Source organism: Gallinula chloropus (assembly GCF_964237585.1).
Source record: "Gallinula chloropus genome assembly, chromosome: 4".
NCBI lineage: Eukaryota > Metazoa > Chordata > Aves > Gruiformes > Rallidae > Gallinula > Gallinula chloropus.
The window spans coordinates 72,383,632-72,404,483 of NC_140088.1; the positions used below are offsets into that span (position 1 = coordinate 72,383,632).

The 20,852-nt window shown below is 39.2% G+C and overlaps 1 protein-coding gene across 1 annotated transcript in view; it reads right to left on the minus strand.

The window, feature by feature from the left end:
- Positions 1-20,852, minus strand: part of COL25A1 (collagen type XXV alpha 1 chain) — a gene marked incomplete at both ends in the record, with an annotated part of 297,516 nt that overhangs the window by 73,676 nt on the left and 202,988 nt on the right. The window contains 3 exons of the mRNA XM_084264091.1: positions 8,052-8,087; positions 11,992-12,099; positions 12,970-13,041. Of these exons, the coding sequence (XP_084120217.1) occupies positions 8,052-8,087; positions 11,992-12,099; positions 12,970-13,041 (216 nt within the window). The remainder of the gene's footprint in view (positions 1-8,051; positions 8,088-11,991; positions 12,100-12,969; positions 13,042-20,852) is intronic.

A 20,852-nucleotide genomic window follows, 5' to 3' on the forward strand; every position in this document is an offset into this window, starting at 1 on the left:
CACACTGGAGAAATAGAAATAAGCAAGTAAATACAATCTGGAAGAAAGAAGAACATGAAGGGATGAGGTAATTATAAAGAAAGAAAATATATCATTTTTCAGGTTTAATTGATAGCTTCTAGAATTATACATACTGGAAATTCAACATGACCATGCAAATTTTTTTCCCCTGATTATTCTACTGAAATGGGGAGAGTGTTGGCCCACTTGATTAACAGACATCATGACTAGCAATCAAAATCTCTATGTAGGTCTTGAGACAGGAGCAGAGGTCAAGAAATACATGAAGGTTTCCAAACAACTACTTAGACTGTTTTGGGTTTTCTTTCTTTTTCCTCAACTGTTCTGTGTTCCATAACAGCTGCAGTTGTATATTGCTCTGGCTGGCTCCTCCAGTACAACCAAAGGGATGGTTTGAAAATGCAGAGGCAGCTAAATTTCGCTCTTGATAGCTCTTCTGTCTCTGGGTTCAGGCAGCCCAGTGCAGACAGCTGCTAATACTGTTGTGACCTCCTACTTCTCAAGCCTAAAGCCTCTGCTCTACAGTGACCAGCCTCTGTCACTGTCATCCCTGGGAATATGAAGGAGGTGAAACAAAAGCCTTTAAGACAACAGGTACAGAATTCTTTCACTTCCTGCTTATATACACTTATATATAAGATACTTATAACTGACCAACAAAATCACTCTGTAGCAGTCTATGCAGCTGATGTTGATAGTAACTATTTGGGTTTTGCCTGTTTCACTGGAAGCTGCCAGAATTTCCACATAAGGATGCTCGGAATCAACTCCTAAACCTTGGTAACTCATGTTAAAAAGATCATTTTATAAAGAGCATCTAGGCTTAAAAAACTGCAATGAAATTTCATTAAAACTGTCTTGATGGAGTAACTGCTTGGCATTTTTAAAAATTATAGGACTTTTCTTTAAACTGACACACATTCACTGAGAAGCTTCAATGAAGAAAAAAATGTTCCGTGTGAGAGCTGTCCAAAATAGAAAGAAAACTAAAAATTTTAAATAGTTCTCACAGTTCCAGATATCATCTGGAGACTTCAGAAGAACCCTTTGTATCATGTGCAATTGTGCATTGCTCCGAAGAAATTCAACTGCTAGCTGTGATGAAGAATTATTTGATAGCTACTGAAGCACTTGGAAAATTGTGTAACCACATGTGTAAACAAATGTTTATAAGAGTCTTCTATGCAATTGTGGTTTTAAAAAGTAAAATATTTCCTCTATGAATGCAGTTCTTCAAACACTGTTTTCTGAAATCAACTGACCTCCACAGCTAGTATCATATCAAACCTTGGCATCATAGAAATTATCAAATTAAGTTGGACATTTCAGTTGGGCCTTAACAAATAACTATCCAGAACAAATTAAAAAAAACCCCACAACTCATCAAACCAAAACAAAACTGAAAGGTTTTGCCCCTAATGTAGTGAGAACAAATGTTCTGAGACCAGACTTCTTCCTAGACCTCCCTTCTAATGGTACTGTAATATTTTCCTTTTAAGCTTATTCTGTTCCTTGTGCTTTAGTAAGCTGCAAAACAAGAAATATTTCTGTCCTCTAAAGGTTAAAGTTGCCTTTTCAAAGCACAATTATTCAGGGTATGATACATTAGCAACAGCCTCCTCAAGGTGTTTTTGTACTGAGCTTGTAGTGATTCGGTTGCTCAACGTTTAAATAAATGTATGAAATAGAAAGCTTGGACATTTTCAATTTGCAAGTCTGGAGCAGCAGTAATGATTTGTTTTACAAGGTATAAGAATTCATGGCCAGCAAGCACAAACACCAAATGAAAATGCCTAACAAAAATATAATGAAAACATGAATGTTTTTGTAAACTGAAAAAGTTATACAGCAAAATACATCACAATGGTGCAATACACTGTCATACAAAGCTCTCTTATTCCAAAGCTTTGAGAAAACAGAAAAGTCCTGTTTTTCTAAACTTCCATACTTCCTATGTAAAGTAAAAGCTCTTTGTAAGTAGAAGGCCTCTAGGAGGTACTGTGTTTTTATTTCTATAGGACATAAGAAATTCCAAGACTGGCCCTGGTGCCTATAAGACTCCCTAAACACTTAGAATGGAATCACAGAATCATTTTAGTTGGATTAGACCTTTAAGATCATCAAATCCAGCCAGAAACCTAGCACTGCCAAGTTCACCACTAAACCATATCCCTAAGTGCCACATCTACATGGCCTTTAAATACCTCCAGGGATGGTGACTCAACCACTTTCCCGGGCAGCTTGTGCCAGTGATTGACAACCCTTTCAGTGAAGACATTCACCTAATCTAAGCCTTCCCTGGTGCAACTTGAGGACATTTCCTCTTGTCCTATTGCTTGTTACTTCGGAGAAGAGACCAACACCCACCTGTCTGCAACCTCCTTGCAGGCAGTTGTAAAGAGCCATAAGGTCTCCCCTCAGCCTCTTTTTCTCCAGGCTAAACAACCCCAGCTCCCTCAGCTGCTCTTCATCAGACTTGTGCTTCAGAACCTTCCCCAGCTTTGTTGCCCTTCTCTGGACATGTTCCAGTATCTCAATGTCTGTGAGGAGCCCAAAACTGAAAGCAGGACTCGAGGTGTGACCTCGCTGGTGCTGAGTACAGGAGGAGAATCATGTATTTACTCGGACAAACCAACTCCTTAGCAATCTATAAGCACAAAGAACTTCAGAAAACCTGAACTAGCAGCTGCATACAAAGGGGAAAGCACAAGTTTCACACACAGTTTTCATCTCTCTTTCAGCGGAGGCTCCTTTCTCCCATTTTCTGTGTCTGTTACAGGCACACAGTGTAATTCTGAAAATGTGTTCTCGCGTGGTTCAGGAGTGTTTCATAAAGCCTACAATTTCTTGAGTGCCAGTACTGAAATGTGCAATGCTTTACTATTGATGAATCACCTAGATAAAAGAACCACCAGCTAAAGAGAGATTATCTATGATGGGAAACCTCATGTAACTTCTGATTAAGCAGCGCCCCCTCGCATGCTATCTACCTTAATTGATGAAAAGAGCAGCAGCAACTACTAATTAGTGCTCAGGCAGAGCTTCTTATCATCAGTCTCTTAGTCACTATTGTGGCAGCCATTACTGAAGTACTGAGGTTATAAAATGCCAGACTTATTCCTGAGATTTCCTTCAAGTTACAGCCAACACAATTGTATCGGGGGTAAAAAAAAGACTTGCTTGTGAGAGGCACAGGCTGAGAATTTCCATTTCAATTGCTAGTTCTCAGCAAACTTTTACAGCTGAACAGCTTAAGAACAACACCTTATAAAATTTACTATGAACATGCTACCAGAATGAAGGCTGCTGCAGAACTCTGGCCACTGAAAACAAAATCAGAATTAGTAGTTTCCCAGAGGAGCTATGAAGATTCACAACAGCTGAGGATCTGGCCTTGACCACTGGCTTGAAAGGCTGAACTGAAGCCAGCAGATTTTCCCAGTCAATTCTGCCTGGTCCCTGTAAGTTCATTTTGTTCTTTTTAGCCTAAGATGAGAAATTAATATTAATTCATTTTAAAGATGTGACATTTTGCAGACTTAAATGTAAGGTTACACTTTTCCACTGTCTGTAACAGAAATGGCAATATCCTTTGGAAGAACATCTTCCTTATTCTCAATTACTGCTAAAAGCAGCAACATTACGTCTTATTTTCTTGAACAGTTGCCCAGCAAGACTGTATAAGCACAAAACTACTAGTTTGGAAAACAATGTATCATAAAGAAGAGGGATTTTGCATTTGGGTTAATCATTACAGTATAGATTTCTTTTGCAAAGAGACACCTTCACCTGAATTCTCTTGTTATTCTGGAGTCCTTTCTTCATGCAAAACATCTGCAAAATTACTTATCTGTTCTTAAAGCCAACTTTGGGGCATAGGATAATACGGGAGGGGAGGATTTGTGTGGGGGTGGGGTCTCTTCAGTGACAAGAAGCAGTTGATTCATACACTAAACATATTTAAATTTACTTCTTTTCCAAGGAGCTGAAAACATTGCTAATTTGATGTTCCAAATTTTTATTGCTATGCATTAGTTTAAAAATTTGAAACATAACAGCAGCAACAAATTTGCCACATGGAAGTTAGAAACAACCAGCCCATACACACCTTCTATCCTATGGCATATCAGTGCCAGCCTTTGAGATTTCCCATCACTGACTGACTTCTCATGAACAGTCTACTACCAGAAATCTAGCTCTTAGGTAGAAAAGAATCCCAAATTCACTTAGGATCCTTTCTGAGAATGAAAAGATGAAACAAAGGAACTTTCGTATGGTATTTAAGAGTCCTCATCACCAGGAAGAATAGACAAATTACATGGGAAGAAGGATGAATTACGAGAGGCACACAACTTTAACTGAAAATACTGAAAAGCTAAAGAAACTATTGGCCTTCTTTCTTGCATGGTATATATATCACTAATTCCACATAACATTTCAAAACTTAATCCCTTTGGTCACCCTACTGCTTGGTCTGCCTCTGAATTCTCTTAATACTTTCAGCACAGACTAATGACATGATCAAATCTTGTAGAAAGTAGATCTGTAGGGCTTTCAAGTGCCATGGAAACCGGACACAAATTACAACTAACTTGTCATTCTAAGATTCCCTCCTAACATTAAAGATGCTTACAGTCACACCTTTCTAACTTAAACCTAAGCCTCTTCTTCACTTAAAAAGAAGGTGAATTCTCTCGGCTCAAAGAGAAAACAGATTGTTCCTGACAAAGAGAAATACAGAGCCCAACCCTCCTTGCAAACATCTCAACCGCATGGATGGAAGAGCAACAGAAGCACACTAGCACTCTGAAAATCTGAGATGATATTCAAGAGGGAGTGAGACACCTTTGTAAGCAATGACTAGCTTTCCTTAACATTTCTTCCTACCACTCTGCCCCAACCCACACATACTTACGTTGGAAATGGGGGAAAAAAAAGAAAGCCATTCTAAGGCAAATTTCCCTTGTGCACCCAAGATAGGTTGAACTCTCTCATACCATAGCAGAACTCGTGCCAGAAAACTCAAATATTGTCAGTCTCTGTTTATGGTCCAAGCAAACTTCCCCTGCCTGAGAGGGGGAGAGGTTATTACTGCCCTCTCACATCATCATCTGAAACATGATTTTCTTTTTCTTTACTGACACGGAAGTGCACTAAAAATGGAGAAGACTGCAGCAGTTTCTCAGTAGGAGTAAACTGCCACATCTTCACCAGAGCCACTGTATTTCCTATTCCACTGAAAAGAGAACATGAACATTCCCAGAACTTCAAATGCATTAAAATTATTTCAACTTTTTGTGAACCAAGGCACATATTGTGTGAGTAGGTCAGAAGTCACTCAATGTGTGTAATAGGCTTGTGGTACATTCTGAGACATAAGCTGGAAAACACTGTTATCTCATTATCTACTATCTTGTGCTCTTCAAGAAATTTATTCCAGTTCTTGTAAGAAGAGAAAATAGAAAAGTAAGTCTCTTCAATCCATGCTGTTCTTGGTTCACAGGTTAAAAATGAATTTACCAGCTCTATCAATAATCTGTACTTTCATTTAGAAATACTAAGGCATGTTACTAAATAGATGTGTTAAAAACACTTTTCAAAGATAAAAGCTCCTATCTCTGTTGAAATCTAGAGGTCAGGCTTGCAGCTCTTCTTCACTTGAACACTGCTATGGGAGTTAAAGCTGCCGAGACTGTGGTCCTATAGGCTACAAAGTCTTCTTGCTTCCACAGCCTTTAGCAAGTACATCCAAACTGTAAAGGACTGTTTCACAGGATCTGGTGGTCTCCTTGGCTGTATGCTACTTCCTCCAGCCTGTGAGAGGAACCAAAGTTCACATTATAGTACTTGCTTCTTACCGAAAAGGGCTTCAAACAGGTGGGCAAACAGGTAACCACAGTGCACCCCAAAAAGTGGACTTCAGGGGAGACAAGTACTGCTACTGTTTTATAGGACCCATTAACTCCACAGTTTCAATTACATCAGGAAGAAAAAAACCCAGGAAGCTAACTCAGGCTCCAGACTCTTTGCATAAAACAAAGAGAATTCCTTACAAAAAAATTCCTGCAGGATTAACCTAGAAGCTCCTCTGAGCAGAGATCTACACTTTCATTTACTGTGAAAGAAGAATATGCAGAAAATGCAGGAAAAGAATCTCAGATAGGTAAAGGCATGTTTCTCCACCGCAAACAATACTGTACCTATTTTCTCTGGCAATGCAATTATATAATGTACTTGTTGGGACATCAGCCATTTACATAGTAGTGCCTCAATTTCCAATACGGAAACACCTGATGGAAGATGTCAGAAGCAGCTAGACAGCACCTGAATAATTGTAGCATTTTCCGCAGGGAAGAGAGTCTGGAAATCTCTACTGGTGTGAGGAGTATGTCAGAAGCACCAAGAAGAATAAAAAGAAATTGATTACCTGCCTGATACGCCGATGCTCTTCACTTGATCTCTACACAACCTAACATTTAAGCCATCAGACTGACTTTTACAGCAGACATCTGGAGCTGGAAATTCATGTAATCTGGGCTCTTTCTCTAACTCAATCTTGCTGATTTGATTTTTTAAACACCTTTCCTCTGTATTTACACACACCTGCATATAGAGAAACAGATGAGTAGCAGTTCTCAGTTCTTGCACACAGATGGTTACTTCAGAGCAGTGGGAACCTTCTCAATATGGAGACTAAAAGGCGACGGACTCATTTTATTTTAAAAGCCCTCAGGAATTCTGTGACCCTGAAGATCTGGTCTCAAATACAGGGAAGATACTGTTGCAAAATCTGAGTGAGTTTTGTCCAGAGCTCAAATAGGAGAATTTTCTAAATATAACAAAAGAAACAAAACCCCCTCCCTTCCCAGCGATTGCATCTATTATTAACAGGCCCTCAGAAACCAAAATGACAGAACAAAAAAAGAGCCCGGAAGCACGTAAAACCACTAGGTTGTACCTTTGGGAGGTCTTGATTTTGGCTCTGTGAAACCATTATCTTGAAATGAAAAAGTACAAGACTTTGCCTGATCACAGCAGGTATTTGTGAGTCACAGAATCTTAGTTTTTTCTTCCAAAAGATATTGGATTTTGTCAATTCAAAATGTTTTGCAATTTGTCAAGGTAAAATATCATCACACCTGTTTTAAACTTCATAAATTCAAACAGATAGCAATCAAATCTGCACTGATTGCTGAGCGTATAATCTTCTTCCTCAGAAGCATTCAGGAATCAAAACCACATGCCACAGGCTACAATTCTGTCATCTCTCATAAATATAAGAAAGACCATGAGTGTTTAGGGAGATCATAAGGGAAAAAACCTCTGCATGTTTCACAATTCTGGGAATATGTGACAGGCAGAAACTTCTGATGCCTTACCCTGTGGCTAAAGCTGATTTACAACCAGTGGAGCTTCAATTTGCTTCCAAATGAATAGGGTTAATTAGTTCCCGATGCAACAGAAATAATCTACTCCCATATCTGAATATCTGTAAAAAATGCATTCATTTGGCTGTTACATTCTCTCCCACACAGGGAAAAAACAAAACCTCAGGAGAGGAGATTATTCGGAGAGTTTCAGCATGCTGTGCTAGGTCTTCATTGCTCCATCAGGCAAAGGGCCAAAGCTATTGTTACAGAGACAGCCTGGACTTTGGCCCTTAAAACAAGTTCTTGTTCTGCTCAGTGGTCTCAAGGTGGAAACTGCTCAGCTTCAGAGACAATGATATGCCAGAGGTAGGTACTGGGAACACCTGGATTAGCTCTGTTTTGCTTTGCTGTGCCCTTAGCTGTTTTATTTCCCTCTACTTCCACTAGTTTAAAGAAGTTGGCCTTATATGACTGATCATTGTATGGAAAAAGAGGATGCTGTCTTTCTCACGTTTGCTTCACAAATGAGGCTTCAAATAGTCTGTGACAAAAGAAGGTTAGGAAATACATAGCTATAAAGCTTTTTGGAATTTCACATTTTAAAAACTGTATATGTCATGTATCTGTTACAGTTTCTTAACAAACTAGAAGAGTACTTACTGTCAATCCTTGCTCTCCTGGTTTACCTGGCTCACCCTTAAAATAAAAAATAAAAATAAGTGAAGAATTTCAGTAACATTTCTTGAATTCAGTTTTCTGCCCAATAGCAACAGATCCATTTTTAAACAGGTATGACAGCAGACTGCACATTAATATATAAGGATATATTATATTATTATAATAATACTTCTTTTGCTTTGAAAACTAGTAGGCCAAATCTCAGACATTTTAATAGGCAAAGTACTACTTCAGAATCATTTAACGCTGTATTTCTCAAGGCAAAGGTTTAATATTGATGTCTTGACTCTGTACCTTGGTTCCAAATCAAATATTCCATTCCAGCCAGTGGTGTTAGACACTGAGAAAGGTTTGTTTCACATATGCGCTGAATCCCACTGTTTACATGTTCTGATATTACTGCTCATCTCAATCAGGAGGTATAACTTACCGTTGCAAATTATCATGTTCCATAAACACATGAATATTAGTATTCTGAAGTCATGTAAAATGGTAATCCATTATTTTTTCAATGTATTCTCTTTCTGTGGGTACAGGTCTATATAAAGTCAGAATCTATCTTCTCCCCTTTCTTCTCATATGAACACATACAACTGTCTGTAGAGGCAGTAAAAGATATCAGTAGTACAACACAGGCTAAAAATACTCATCCAAAACACAGCATTCTGATCATTTCAGTGATTTGGTTTATGGATCACTCCCTTGTAAATCAAACAGAGCATAGGGCAATCCATGTGCTCTTGTATCTGTACAGCTGCAGAATCTTCATTAGTAGCTTTGCCATAGATGAAAACCTGTCAAAGAACTGATGAGAACTGTTCTGATGTCGTTGTTCTTGGCAACCAAGAAGAATCAGAACTGCTTCTCTGGGTATGTGCATTGCATTCAGAAGCAAGCACGGAGCATCTGCAAACACACCAAGATACCCAGGAGAGAGACACCACACAGACACAGGTTTCTGCCAGCTAATTACACAAGACTAGGGTTTTCAGCTCACACTGAAACCTTGCTAGCTCACATATACAGCAATCACACAGCCTGAAGTGAGCATCGAGATATCCCCATAAATGTTAGGAAATAATGGTGAAATAATTTCAAGAGTTTATATCATATTCTATTGTCTTATTACCAATGTCATTCTCCTTTTACTACTTTTTGGAGATGTTAAAGCTTCACAGTCTTTCTGCTGGTGTCTGTGTGATGCTAAGGGAAGGCACCTACTCTAGGTATCACTCTGTAGGAAGTGATGTTCCAGCATAGCAAGTATGTTCTGATTCCAACAGGTTCTTCTGCTGACATCCAAAGAAAAGCTTAACAGAAGGCTGCACAACCCTTTCTTACACCCATACTCTCCCTTGGTGCTCTCTCTGCTGGCAATAGGCCCAACAGCATTTCCCTAACATTTCTACCTCCTCAGTTCTGAAGATTTCCTGCCTGAGAAAACAATGCATTCTCATTTCTAGAAGCTTTAAGTATCTGTAACAGGATGCACACTTCTGGGATGCAAGGTGGTAATGACACAGACGGATACGTGTGGGCACGGATGGAAACATGTGGGTGCAGATGGAGATGTGTGGGCACACAGGCTGATCCTTGACCCTGATACACTGTGGAAGAGAAGTAATGGTGGCTGCTGTAGTTGGCTCTGCCTTGCTACCTTGTCTGCCTGACTTTCTCAGAATATACAGAAAGTGTATGGGCATGGGGGAAGGAAAGCTCCAAGACATCACCTTATAGCTCTGGTGATTGTAAAACTACTTGCATGAGAGGGGCAGGTTGGAAGAGAAGCCCTTGATTTGCCTAGTACTGCAGGAGAGGAAACATCTGCCTTCTAATGGTGACTGACCACTGTAAAGACATCCTCCTAGAGCTGTGTGAGGCTGCCAAGTCCCTACCCATAACACAGTGCGGCTGTTGCTTTGTTGTTCAGTTCCTTAGCTCAAAGGTCCATGCAAACCTTTTAAAAATACAAAGCTGTCACGACCTCTCAGATAAGTTTTCCCTTCAGAGCTCTTGCTTGACTGTGTATCACACAACCATGGAGGAACAAGCCTTTTGAGGACCAGCAAAATTAACCTCTGAGGGTTCAGTAGCGGATGGTAACAAGTCAAAATCTGGAATCTTCATAATCTGGAAGGTTTCTGTCTGAGTGCTTGTTCATATCTGATTCTAAAGCAGTTACTGTGAACTGATTTTCCATAATGCTATAGGGCTTAAGATAGCCACAGCTTAAAAATCTATAAAAAGAAACTCTCCCTTGCCATCTAAAGTCAAAATCACTACAGAACTGTTATAAAATGGAATGACCTCATTGCATAAAATGCATTACTTCCCTGTTATGAGAAACACTAATGTTCCCTATGCTAAAAAGCACAAAATGCCAAGCAACACAGTCACGTTGTAATCCACAACACCAGCTGATTCTGCCAGCCTCTTGTATGTACATTTTAAAAATGGTATCACCGCAGTCAGAAATAGGTTCTGGTTTTAGTCTCAATCTCACAACATCAAACCAGAAGCAACTGCTGACTACAGTCAATTTTACCATGTTAAAAGAACATAGGAGAAGCCCAGATGAGGCCTAAAGCCTGTTGTGCTGCAGAACTAACAAGAAATGAGTATCTGGTCAAAGTAAAACAATGAAAGCAACACATTTTTAATGTCAATTCATAACTTTGAGCTAGAATTTACAAGAGCAATGGTGGTAAAGAACAAAACAAGAACAGAAGCAGCAGCGACACTAGAGTACTACAGGTCTTAACTGGAAAGCTTTGCTGCATTTTCATAGGAGATTTTAGCAGTCTTACTATTATAATCATAATATATTTGTACAGTTAATACAATTTCAGATAAGGCAGCCTGAATAGGGACAGAACAGGAGTGTAGGTATTTCCGTTCTTGGCTTTACCTGAAAAGACCCTGCAGGGATATTTTATGTCTTCCTGTTCCAAACAACATAATGAGTTTTGCATTTTCTTAAAAAAAAACACCCCATACCTGTTTCCAGTGCTGGTTCTCACCTCACTAGTTCCCTGTATGTCCTCTCGGCTATGATCTTTACTTACCAAGGGGAGTGTGAGTGTGAGAGAGTGTGTGTGTGTGTGTATTTGCATCTGTATATGTGGCATTTTAGTTGTAATTTCTGGCCTGTGACTGTATTTCCACACTGATAACATGGTGGAATTAATGATGAAAAGAGAGGTAATTATTTCAAAAGTATTAAAATTAAGGAGGTTACAAAATTCAAAACCTTACTCAGATTTGGCTTAATTAAAAAAAAAGTCATGTGTTTACACATCTGTTTAAAAAGTGCTTAATCATCAGGTCATGAAGTGCCAACAGCAGTGGGTCAGATCCTGTGCTTAAACAAACAATATACTGGATTCTGATGGTTGTTCAAACATAATATGGGGGGATGAGCCAAAGAAAATGGTATTATTCCATTTGTGTAAAGATGGCAGAATCTGACTCAAAGCTTTGTCATATTTTGGGCAGCATATAATAGTTTATTACTTTAATTCCAAGACTTTAAGGCTAAATCACTAGGAAGTGAGAAATCAATCCCATCCATACTACGATGTCTCAAATTCACCTTTATCTTGAAGTCTGAGTAGAAACATTTACTACTTGTGGAGAGGAAAAGACCCTCCTCATGCGGCTATTAAACATCAATGAGCAACTGAGAAACCTTAGAATGTGTGGGGAAGCTTTCAGGGGTGGGAGGCAAGGAACCTAGGTGTTACTCTTGGCCCTGCTATGATCTTTCTCTGTGTGTCTGGGACTTCAGGTACACCATGAAATGCGCCTGTGGTTCAGCTTCCACATCTTACTTGCCAATCTTACCTCAAAAAACATCTTTGAAACTGAGCTGGAATACATTTGAGAGGAATTTGGACACCATGACAGCAACAGACTAACTCACCGGTATGCCAGGCATCCCACGAGGACCATCTTTGCCGGTATCTCCTGGAGGACCTCTGGGTCCTGGTGGCCCTGGAGGGCCTGGGGGTCCAGCTTGTCCTTGGTCACCCTAAACCAACAAAAAACTCATCACAAGTTTGTTTTAGAGACATCAACCACACAAAAAGACATTGATTTACCCAGAAAGAATGCAAAACAGGCTGAAAGAAGCTGCCATGAGCTTCTTCAATGCTTATGGCAGAGACTACACTTTGCCTTGAAGGCCAGAGGTTGCATACATCCAGTGCAATCAGCCACAAAGAAGTCTCAAATTCTAAACCATTTGTCCTACCACAGGACATATGCCAAAATTCGGGGTAACCTTGCAATATTTTACTCATTTAGTTCTCCAGAGCAAATAACTACTTTCAAAAAAGCAGATGTTTGCTTCAATATTGGCATAGAAATAACAAGGCTGAGTTTAAAAAGTTGTATGTGAGAATACATAATTTGCATGGCCATTTTCCAAGCCCATCAATGATACATGGATAGATCTCAAAAATGAGCAAGAAAAATAACTGTTTTTCCACAAATTTGTACATAATTTTCCATCTGTTTTATAGGGACAACTAACTAAATCTCAATGATTTTTACCTATTAATTTGTGAAAGCCAATTTTCAAGAGTTGAAAAACATATTACCTTCCCCTTTGAAGGAAAAACAAAAAAGACAACACAAAAAAATGGTGCTTGAGTTCTTCAATTCCCAGCACACCACTGCAAACTGCTGGAAAAAGCTGACTGCATCTTAAACATGGATCATTTAGCAAAGCTACCCATAGTCTTTTCATAGTTAATAACACTAACAGTTGCTTAATTCCAAAACATTTAAACATTTTCAAATTAAAAACCTGTTATCAGAAGGCATCTGACAAAAAGGTACAGCAAAGAGTAAAACTGAATGTAAAGAAGAACCAGATTCGAGTGAGATGAAGCACTACCTTAATGAGGCGGCGTTTAATGAGCTGCTGATCAGCAGAGAGAAACCCATGATTGATTTTAGGAAACACCATCTGATCAGGCAGGTGAGGTCAAAGGTTGAAGATCAGAGATGAGAGAATTGAAGAATAGACATCAGAAGGCCCGAGAAAGAAATAAAGACATATTCATTAGATTTGTAATAGCTAAAATAATATAAACCGGTGCTTCTGCCTGACAGAAACTGTGCATTTTCTTTTGAAGAATTTTACCTCTAATGTACAGGACATACTGCTTCATGAATTAATCACACACAATGAGCTAACTGTGTAACATTTTTCTCCCCAGATTTCCTGTGAGAATTCTACACATGTATTAATTTTTTCATTACAGGGCTCTAAAATTCAGCATTTTTCCATGTTGTTCTTTCAGCAAAGCTTCTAGAGACAAAGCACCAGTTCAACTTTCAGTCAGATTTTCTAACCAGCATATTGTGCCATGAAGAATGGTGTCATTTTAATAAGGACTGGAGTTACAGCTTGACCAGATTGCTTCAATCCTTCCTGCTTAATTTGCAAATGCTCTTTGAAAAAATCTGTGTGTACAGATTAAATCTCTGATATCTAACACAAATATCTGACCAGTACAGAGCACACTGACATTTTCCATACTCCTGTATGCCTCAGGAAAGCTTAACTACAGAAAAATCTCATCTGAAAATAAAATACTGAACAAGATCACAAGGAATGTGAGTGTTGCCAGGGCTAATGCTGTACATAGTTATAGGTTTGATGCTGTGCTCTGCATCAGTAGCACTTATACCAATGCAAAGGCAACGAGGGTTGACTTAGGCCCACCGTAAGGATTCATTGGTATCCCATGGTAAAAAGGATTTTTCATGTGCACTTTTATGCTGATACAGAGAGACCTGACTGAACAGGTACGTGTCAGCCACAAACCTTGACGGTGAGGATCTGATTACTGTGCAGAGCAGCGACTGTGGGGAAGCCTGGCAGACCCTAGGGACACAGCATAACATGGTACCAAAACAGCACAACACAAACATCACATAGACAATTTACTGACGGACAAACAGAACGAACACTATGTTTAGTATACCCCACATTGCCTACTGACAGGAAACAGCCTCTCTGTCATATGGGAAACAGAGTTAGGTTTGCACTACACTGCAGATGCAAGTTGTTACTTTAGAACAAGAATAACAAGAGATTTTAGGAGGAGTAACCCCAAAGAGGTGACTTTCCTTAAAATTACAATAAATTGTTTTGAACTTTTGACAGATGCTAGACTATCAGCCAGTGGATGACTGAGTGATTTTTAACTAAGATGTGCTACAGCACTTCAAGACAGCTACATAGAAAGCTTTGACTCTGGATTGCTGCAGACCTTGACAGCAGTGACAGCAGATTTTGAAACACTTTGCTTAATTAAAATCCTGCTCCTCATGTTCTGTTTAACATATGACATTCAGCACATAAACTGGTAGTACATACACAATTATAAACACTGAACAACAATCTACTGCTAGGTCTTGGGTAGTCCAGAGTGGCCAAGGTCAACGTTTACAAGACATACATACCAGCATTTTCATACTCAGGGCAAATTTTTTTCCCTCAAACACTGTATGCTGCATATGGTTTCTCATATCCTACTCTACCAACATGTGCAGAGCTTGTACTGTACTGGTATAAAAAAATCCCAAGACGACTGTAGTATTGTGGCCTGGTATGACAAGACAAGGGGTGAATTTTGCTCTCAGTTCAACAACTTTCTTGTGCTGCCTTATAAGGTGCAAATCATACAACTGATCAGAGAACTCCTAAGTAAAGAAATCCCCGAGTCCTCTCCTTCTGTTTAGCATAGCACAATGAAGCAGAGGCTTGTACAATGGCTGAGCGACATCAGGCTGAGGAACACCAAATAAAATACAGTTTGGTAACTCTAAGCTCCCTATGTGGATTCAAGCACACATGCCACCTCTGTGTGGCGGAGCAGGAGACACAGCCCCTCTGTGAAACCCAGAGTGTATGGCTGCAAGGCTGCAGCTTGTCACCTCCAAAAGGGAACGTTGTACCTGGCTCTGGCTGCCAGACAAGGTGGCTCCCAAGAAGTCCTGCATGAAGGTTCTGCTAGGGCAGCCCATGTTAGCATAGAGCACGAGACCTTTGCAGCCCAGCTGGGCTGGTGTAAAGCACCAACCGGCAATGGCAGCCTGACAGGTCTCTTGGCTGCAGCTGATTCTTTTAACGTGGCGAATATTTGCTCTATTCATCCCCTCATGCAGTCACACCAGAGATCCTCCAGATCAAGGAGACTGTGCTAGTCTTTACAAATAAAAAGGCAGTGTAATTTTCTGATGCACACATGTCCTTCACTAGCACCTCTAAGCTGCATTCATTCAGCAGCTTTATTCCTTAAACACACCCATGAGAGGACGAAGCTGCGACCCTGTAAGTAGATCCCATAAAGCCAGCAGCAGTTTTACCAGCCTTCCCACTTTGTTCTGACTAACCGTGGTGTGCCTATAACTGCATTGCTTGGTGACCTGAAATCTCTTTGGAAACAAATAAAAAGAAACAAAACCAAAAAAGGCTAAAACCTCCAAACATTTAAAGAAACTCACTCCTGAGACATAACTAAGACTGGAATGATACATCACTTTGAAAGCAGATGTATCAAATTTGCATTTATCTTATTATGGAATATAAGTTGAAGAAGTTATTAGATGGTAACGTGCCAGAATCTTTACATCTGTGACTCATTAGTCCCGCTGTGCACATAGTCCATTCCTCTTCTAGATAAAACTACAATACCATGTAATGGAAATGAGTACAAGCAAGAAACCTACAAAAGAACTAAAATCTGAGTAGCAAGCAATAAACTTTAAATCTCATTTATTAAAAAAAGGGATAAACAGAAAATCTTTTAACAACTTCATTTTTACTCATCAGCCTTTAGGATTATAGCACAGCAATTTTCAGTTGCATGTAAAAGTAGCATATTCATAAGCTGATATTTTAAAAAGCGGAAACTCAAAACTTATATTAGGTTTGAATTATTTCATCTTGAACATGAAGTGGTACTGAGAATTAATTAAGAAAGGAGTTTAATTAGAAAAATATATGGTTTGCCATGAGATTTTTGTTTTCTTTCTTGAGAAGAAATGAAAGAATTGTGAAAGTTTTGTGTAGCTCCTCACAGAAACATTTGCAAAGAACACTTTACAGTCTAGCCCCAACACTCTCACTGCTTCCCAACACCACACAGACAAGTTCAAGAGCAGCTATCAGTACTGTGGTTCTTTGCCAATATAAACAACCCTTAAGAAAAGGGGACAACCCCATTCTTCCATTAACAGCTAGCAACTTCTTTCAGCTTTTTACCAAGCTTTCTTTCCTTTGCCCAAAGCAGGCATACCCTCAGACCAAACAGTGAGAGATGTGCAATGCCAGCTTGGACAGGGTCATCTCCGCATATAAAACACGCGGATTTGGAGAGGGCCAGAAACATGGGAATATTAAATGGAACCCAGCAAAGAAACTACAATGGTTGCATAGTTTTTTGCATGCGTGGGAGGCTTTAGAAGGCACTGCATCTTCTGGCATCCATGAAAGATAATGTTGGCACACAATGAGCTTCTAAAAAGGCATAAAAAGAGCTATCCTCCTCACAAAATGAGTTCTCTTCCTTTCCTGTCACTTTGCTATAAATATAGCCACAAATATCCCCTAGATCTGTTTTATTTTTTCTCTATCTAAAACGATGGATTCAAAGTTACTCAATTTTCTCTTTATTTGGTTTGATTCTTGAACTGCACATAGGATGGGCTCTTGTTCTATACCCAGGGAGGCCCTCACAGAATACAAAACACTACAGTGATCAACAGCGACCACTGGCCCACTAAATTCCTCTGCTGACAGCAACTCAAACTCACCCTGAAATGCTAGCTGGTTACAATTTCTAAATTAGCACATTTGTTGCATGCCTCGTGGCAATTTTTTGTCCAAATGCCAAGCAAAACATGATGCTTGGTGGAGTCTAAAATGCATGTGTCCATATAATGCAGTATCCTGCTAAACTACCTGGAAATGTAGATAAAGCCTATTCAGGCCCACACAATGGCTACTGAGAAAACCAAAGGATGCTATAACATCGTATCCTTCCCTCTGATTTTTTACTTAGATTAAATAGTTCTCCTGTTACATCCATCACAGCTTCAAAGATATAATTCCCACTACCGGTCCTAGAATCGTGACAGTACATTTGACTTTATGCCTTGGTATGCATGAGGTCAGTATTATCAGGTCATCATAACCTTGTCACAGGGCGAGTATAACAACATTAAGCAACAGCATTACTGGTTTTACACTATGCTGCGCACACTCCATTTTGATTATTGCATTTGCTTAGTATAGTAAATGTCACACTCCTCCTTAGGATTTTCCTCCTGACCTGCCAATAAACCCAAGCTGCACAAGCTTACATGTTCCTGTGAAGACATGGTAAATGAGACAGGAATTACCACCTGCTGTTCACTTGCACTTCCTAAGGTTACAGCCAGCTGCTGCTATTTCACATCAAATCATACAGGCTTCAGGCCAGAGTGATCCTGACACTCTTTATGGCTGCTTTACCTCCCCCCAACACCACCTCCAGTTCTAATTAATCCCTCAGACAGAGTGCCAGTCCTGTAGCTAATTATTGTACCTGCCCTAGGGAATACAGTGTTCGGTATCACCCTGTACAGTGCCATGGACTCTCAGCAGGAGCTCTTTTATATAATCCCTTTTATCATAACTGCTGCTTTCTCCATCAGCAAATCTGCTAACTAAAACAGTGCACCACAACAAGACAAGGATCCAGGAATTTCTTTTCACTTAGGCAATCATTCGGCAAAGAGTTTTAAGCTGAATATGTGGTGTAAAAATTCTTTGTAATAAAATAATAAAAACATAACATTTTAGAGCTGGCACTATAAATGTGTTATTTTCCTGAATGACCTCTGTATTGTCACAATGAACTCTACCTGACACTGAACTCAAAAAGAAAAAAACTGAAAAGAGCCAGCACTTCTCTCCTTTGGTCCTGATGAATTTTCAGTGGGGGGGGGGAAATACCTTTTCCACACAACACATGTATGAGTTCTGATGAGTGATCACCACCTGACTTACACAAAATATCCTTCCTGAAGGCAAACCTGCTTCTCTCACTGAAAGTGGTAAGCATCCAGTTAACTTCAAGATGGGTTGGTCCTCCCCAAGACCACGTTGGTTCTCACAACAAAAATGGTGTCTCTTGACTTAGGTTTCTCTTCAAATTTTATATCTGCTGCAGTTATGCAACACAGGTAAGTGATTCAAGCCACTTCTGTGATCTTTATTAGGACTGGATAAAGTATTTTTTAAGAGTTGTTTTCAATCAGATGGGTCTAACTCCAGTGTTCAGCATTGTGACAGCTGCAGTTTGAGAGAAAACGACAACACAATGTTTTCTCAGTCACAGGACAGGGCTGTAGAAAAAAGGAACAGGATGTGCAGAGACTTCCTTCCTCACCATTCCTCTGGCATTACTAAAAAGGGGCAAGATGCAAACCAAGTCGTGGTGAGTGAAGACATGCACTGCCTAGCTCTTAAGACAGGAATGACAACATCCTCATCTTGGGGACAGGTATGTGGCACTCTCTCTGGAGTGTCACAGCTGTTCTGCATTCCCCAGGGGAACCTCAAGAGCCAAACATCAAAGGCATAGCTTAGCCCTGGAGAGTCATCCACAGCCAAAGGAATGCTCGTGTGAACTCTGAAAGGCGGCACATCTCAAGTCTGAATGTCCCAATGCTTCAAAGTTGGCAGTCAGCGCAATCTGAGTTCTTTCCTAACCTCTTGTAGTTACAGAGCTCCATGTTACCACGCTCCAATTTGTTACCCTAGTTTCAGTTTAATGGAAAACAGGGGAGCCACAACAGCCTAATACTAGCGAAGTAGTAGGGATAATTAGTCCCAGGAATGAAGTAGGTAAATACCCCTGTTGCCTTCTGGCAGGTAAGGAAACAAAGTCTCAGAAGTTAAATTAACTGCTTACAGACAAACTGGTGTTAAACCAGATGTCCAGCAGTTTTCTCAATGATGCTGCTTCGGTCAAAGTTATGTTAACAGAAGGAACCATGAACTTTTTCTAGCCTTCCTATTATGGGACACTGAGAGTACAGCTTGAAACAGGGGCTAGATATAGTTTATAACTTGAACTATAATTTGCTTTACTAATTATGTGGGTAGTCATATTGATAAAGTTTGAATTGAAAGCAGTACTGTGTTAATGCTGTATCCCTGAAGCAACGCCCAGTAAAGCAGAAAATATGCTTTTATACACAAATAAGAGAGTAATTTAAGGGAATATTATCACTGTATCGCCACTTCTGCTGCAGCTTTTGACAGTACACTCATAAATGAAACCAAAGGTTATTTAATCAGAAAAGAAAAAGCTGGGGACAATGCTAATTTATGCTAACAAAAGCTACACAGTCCTTCTATTAAGGCAAATAAAACTCATGATCACTATTTAGAGAAGAAATTAAGGGAAACTTTAGTAGGATACAATCAAACATCATCAAGGGCAATTAAGAAATTAACAGAGTATGTTTAAATTATGTAAAATTATATTTTATTAAGATAATATTCTGACAAGAATACCATACATTTTTGCTTTTACAAGATGCTGAATGAGGATAAAAATTAGCAGCACGCACTGTTTGGGAACAAAGCTTCCTATTACATCAACTGATTTAGCTACATTTGCTACAGTTAGCAATGCCTACAAAAAAAGGAGTCTTGCTTTTGGTGAAGGCAAGAAATCAGATTAATTTATATAAGGCTATCTGTTTTGTAGAAGCAAACCCGTTCCTTCCTAAAAAGATATGCCAACCTTCAAACAAAACATAATACAAAGTAAGATGACTTTATAAGAGGGTGAAAAGTTAATGATCATGAGTTAATAATTACTAATTAGCTAGTATTTTCTGATTTATGAATGAGGTACTGATTCCAATGACAATGATCTGGTTTTTCAATTTATTGTCAACAGGAGCAGGAAAAAGCTCAAAATATTTACTATACATTCCTTAGAAACATACTAACTTACAATAATACGCACATGATGGATAATTTTGAAATAGCTTGCCTAAAAAGAAGAGTAGAACCTGCAAAATTTCTATCATAAAACAATGATATCTCTCTAATGGGCAGCAAATAAGCAAATATATTAAAAGATAACAGGGAAGGGGAAAGGGTTCAATAGAAAAGAACATTATGTGACTAGCTGAACCTAACTGTACACAAGGAATTTTTTTATTCATCAATAAAGGTTAACACAATAAAATTAACTTCTGAGTACCTTTTTTTCTAGAACCTAACCTCTTCTGCTGAAGATATTTCAGAGATGTTATCAGTTCTGTGCAGACACAGCTGCTAGGAAAATTTACTTAAACATAGCAAAAGGAGAAAAAAAAAACCCCATGGTAATACTTAACTATGGCTTCCGGGTGGTTTCTCATTGTACCTACACCAAAACCAACTTAAAAGCAAGCTGGTAATTTCTCAACCAGATACGCAAGGAATCAGTCATGTATCTGAACTAAAAGACAGAAGGTATTTATGATGTCATTTATAGAAGGATGAGAACAGACCAAGATACTCAGTACTAGATGTTCCATTCCCTGACATTCACCTCTGATGATCTATTTCCATTAATCAGGGTGCAATATTTACTTGGACAATATATCCTTTGCAGTCCTACCATTATGAAATCTGAGCAACTGGAACTGAGCAGTGGACTGACATCAGCATTTATTCTAATAGTCCACAGGCTAAACTCCATCATTTTTAATTTTGTC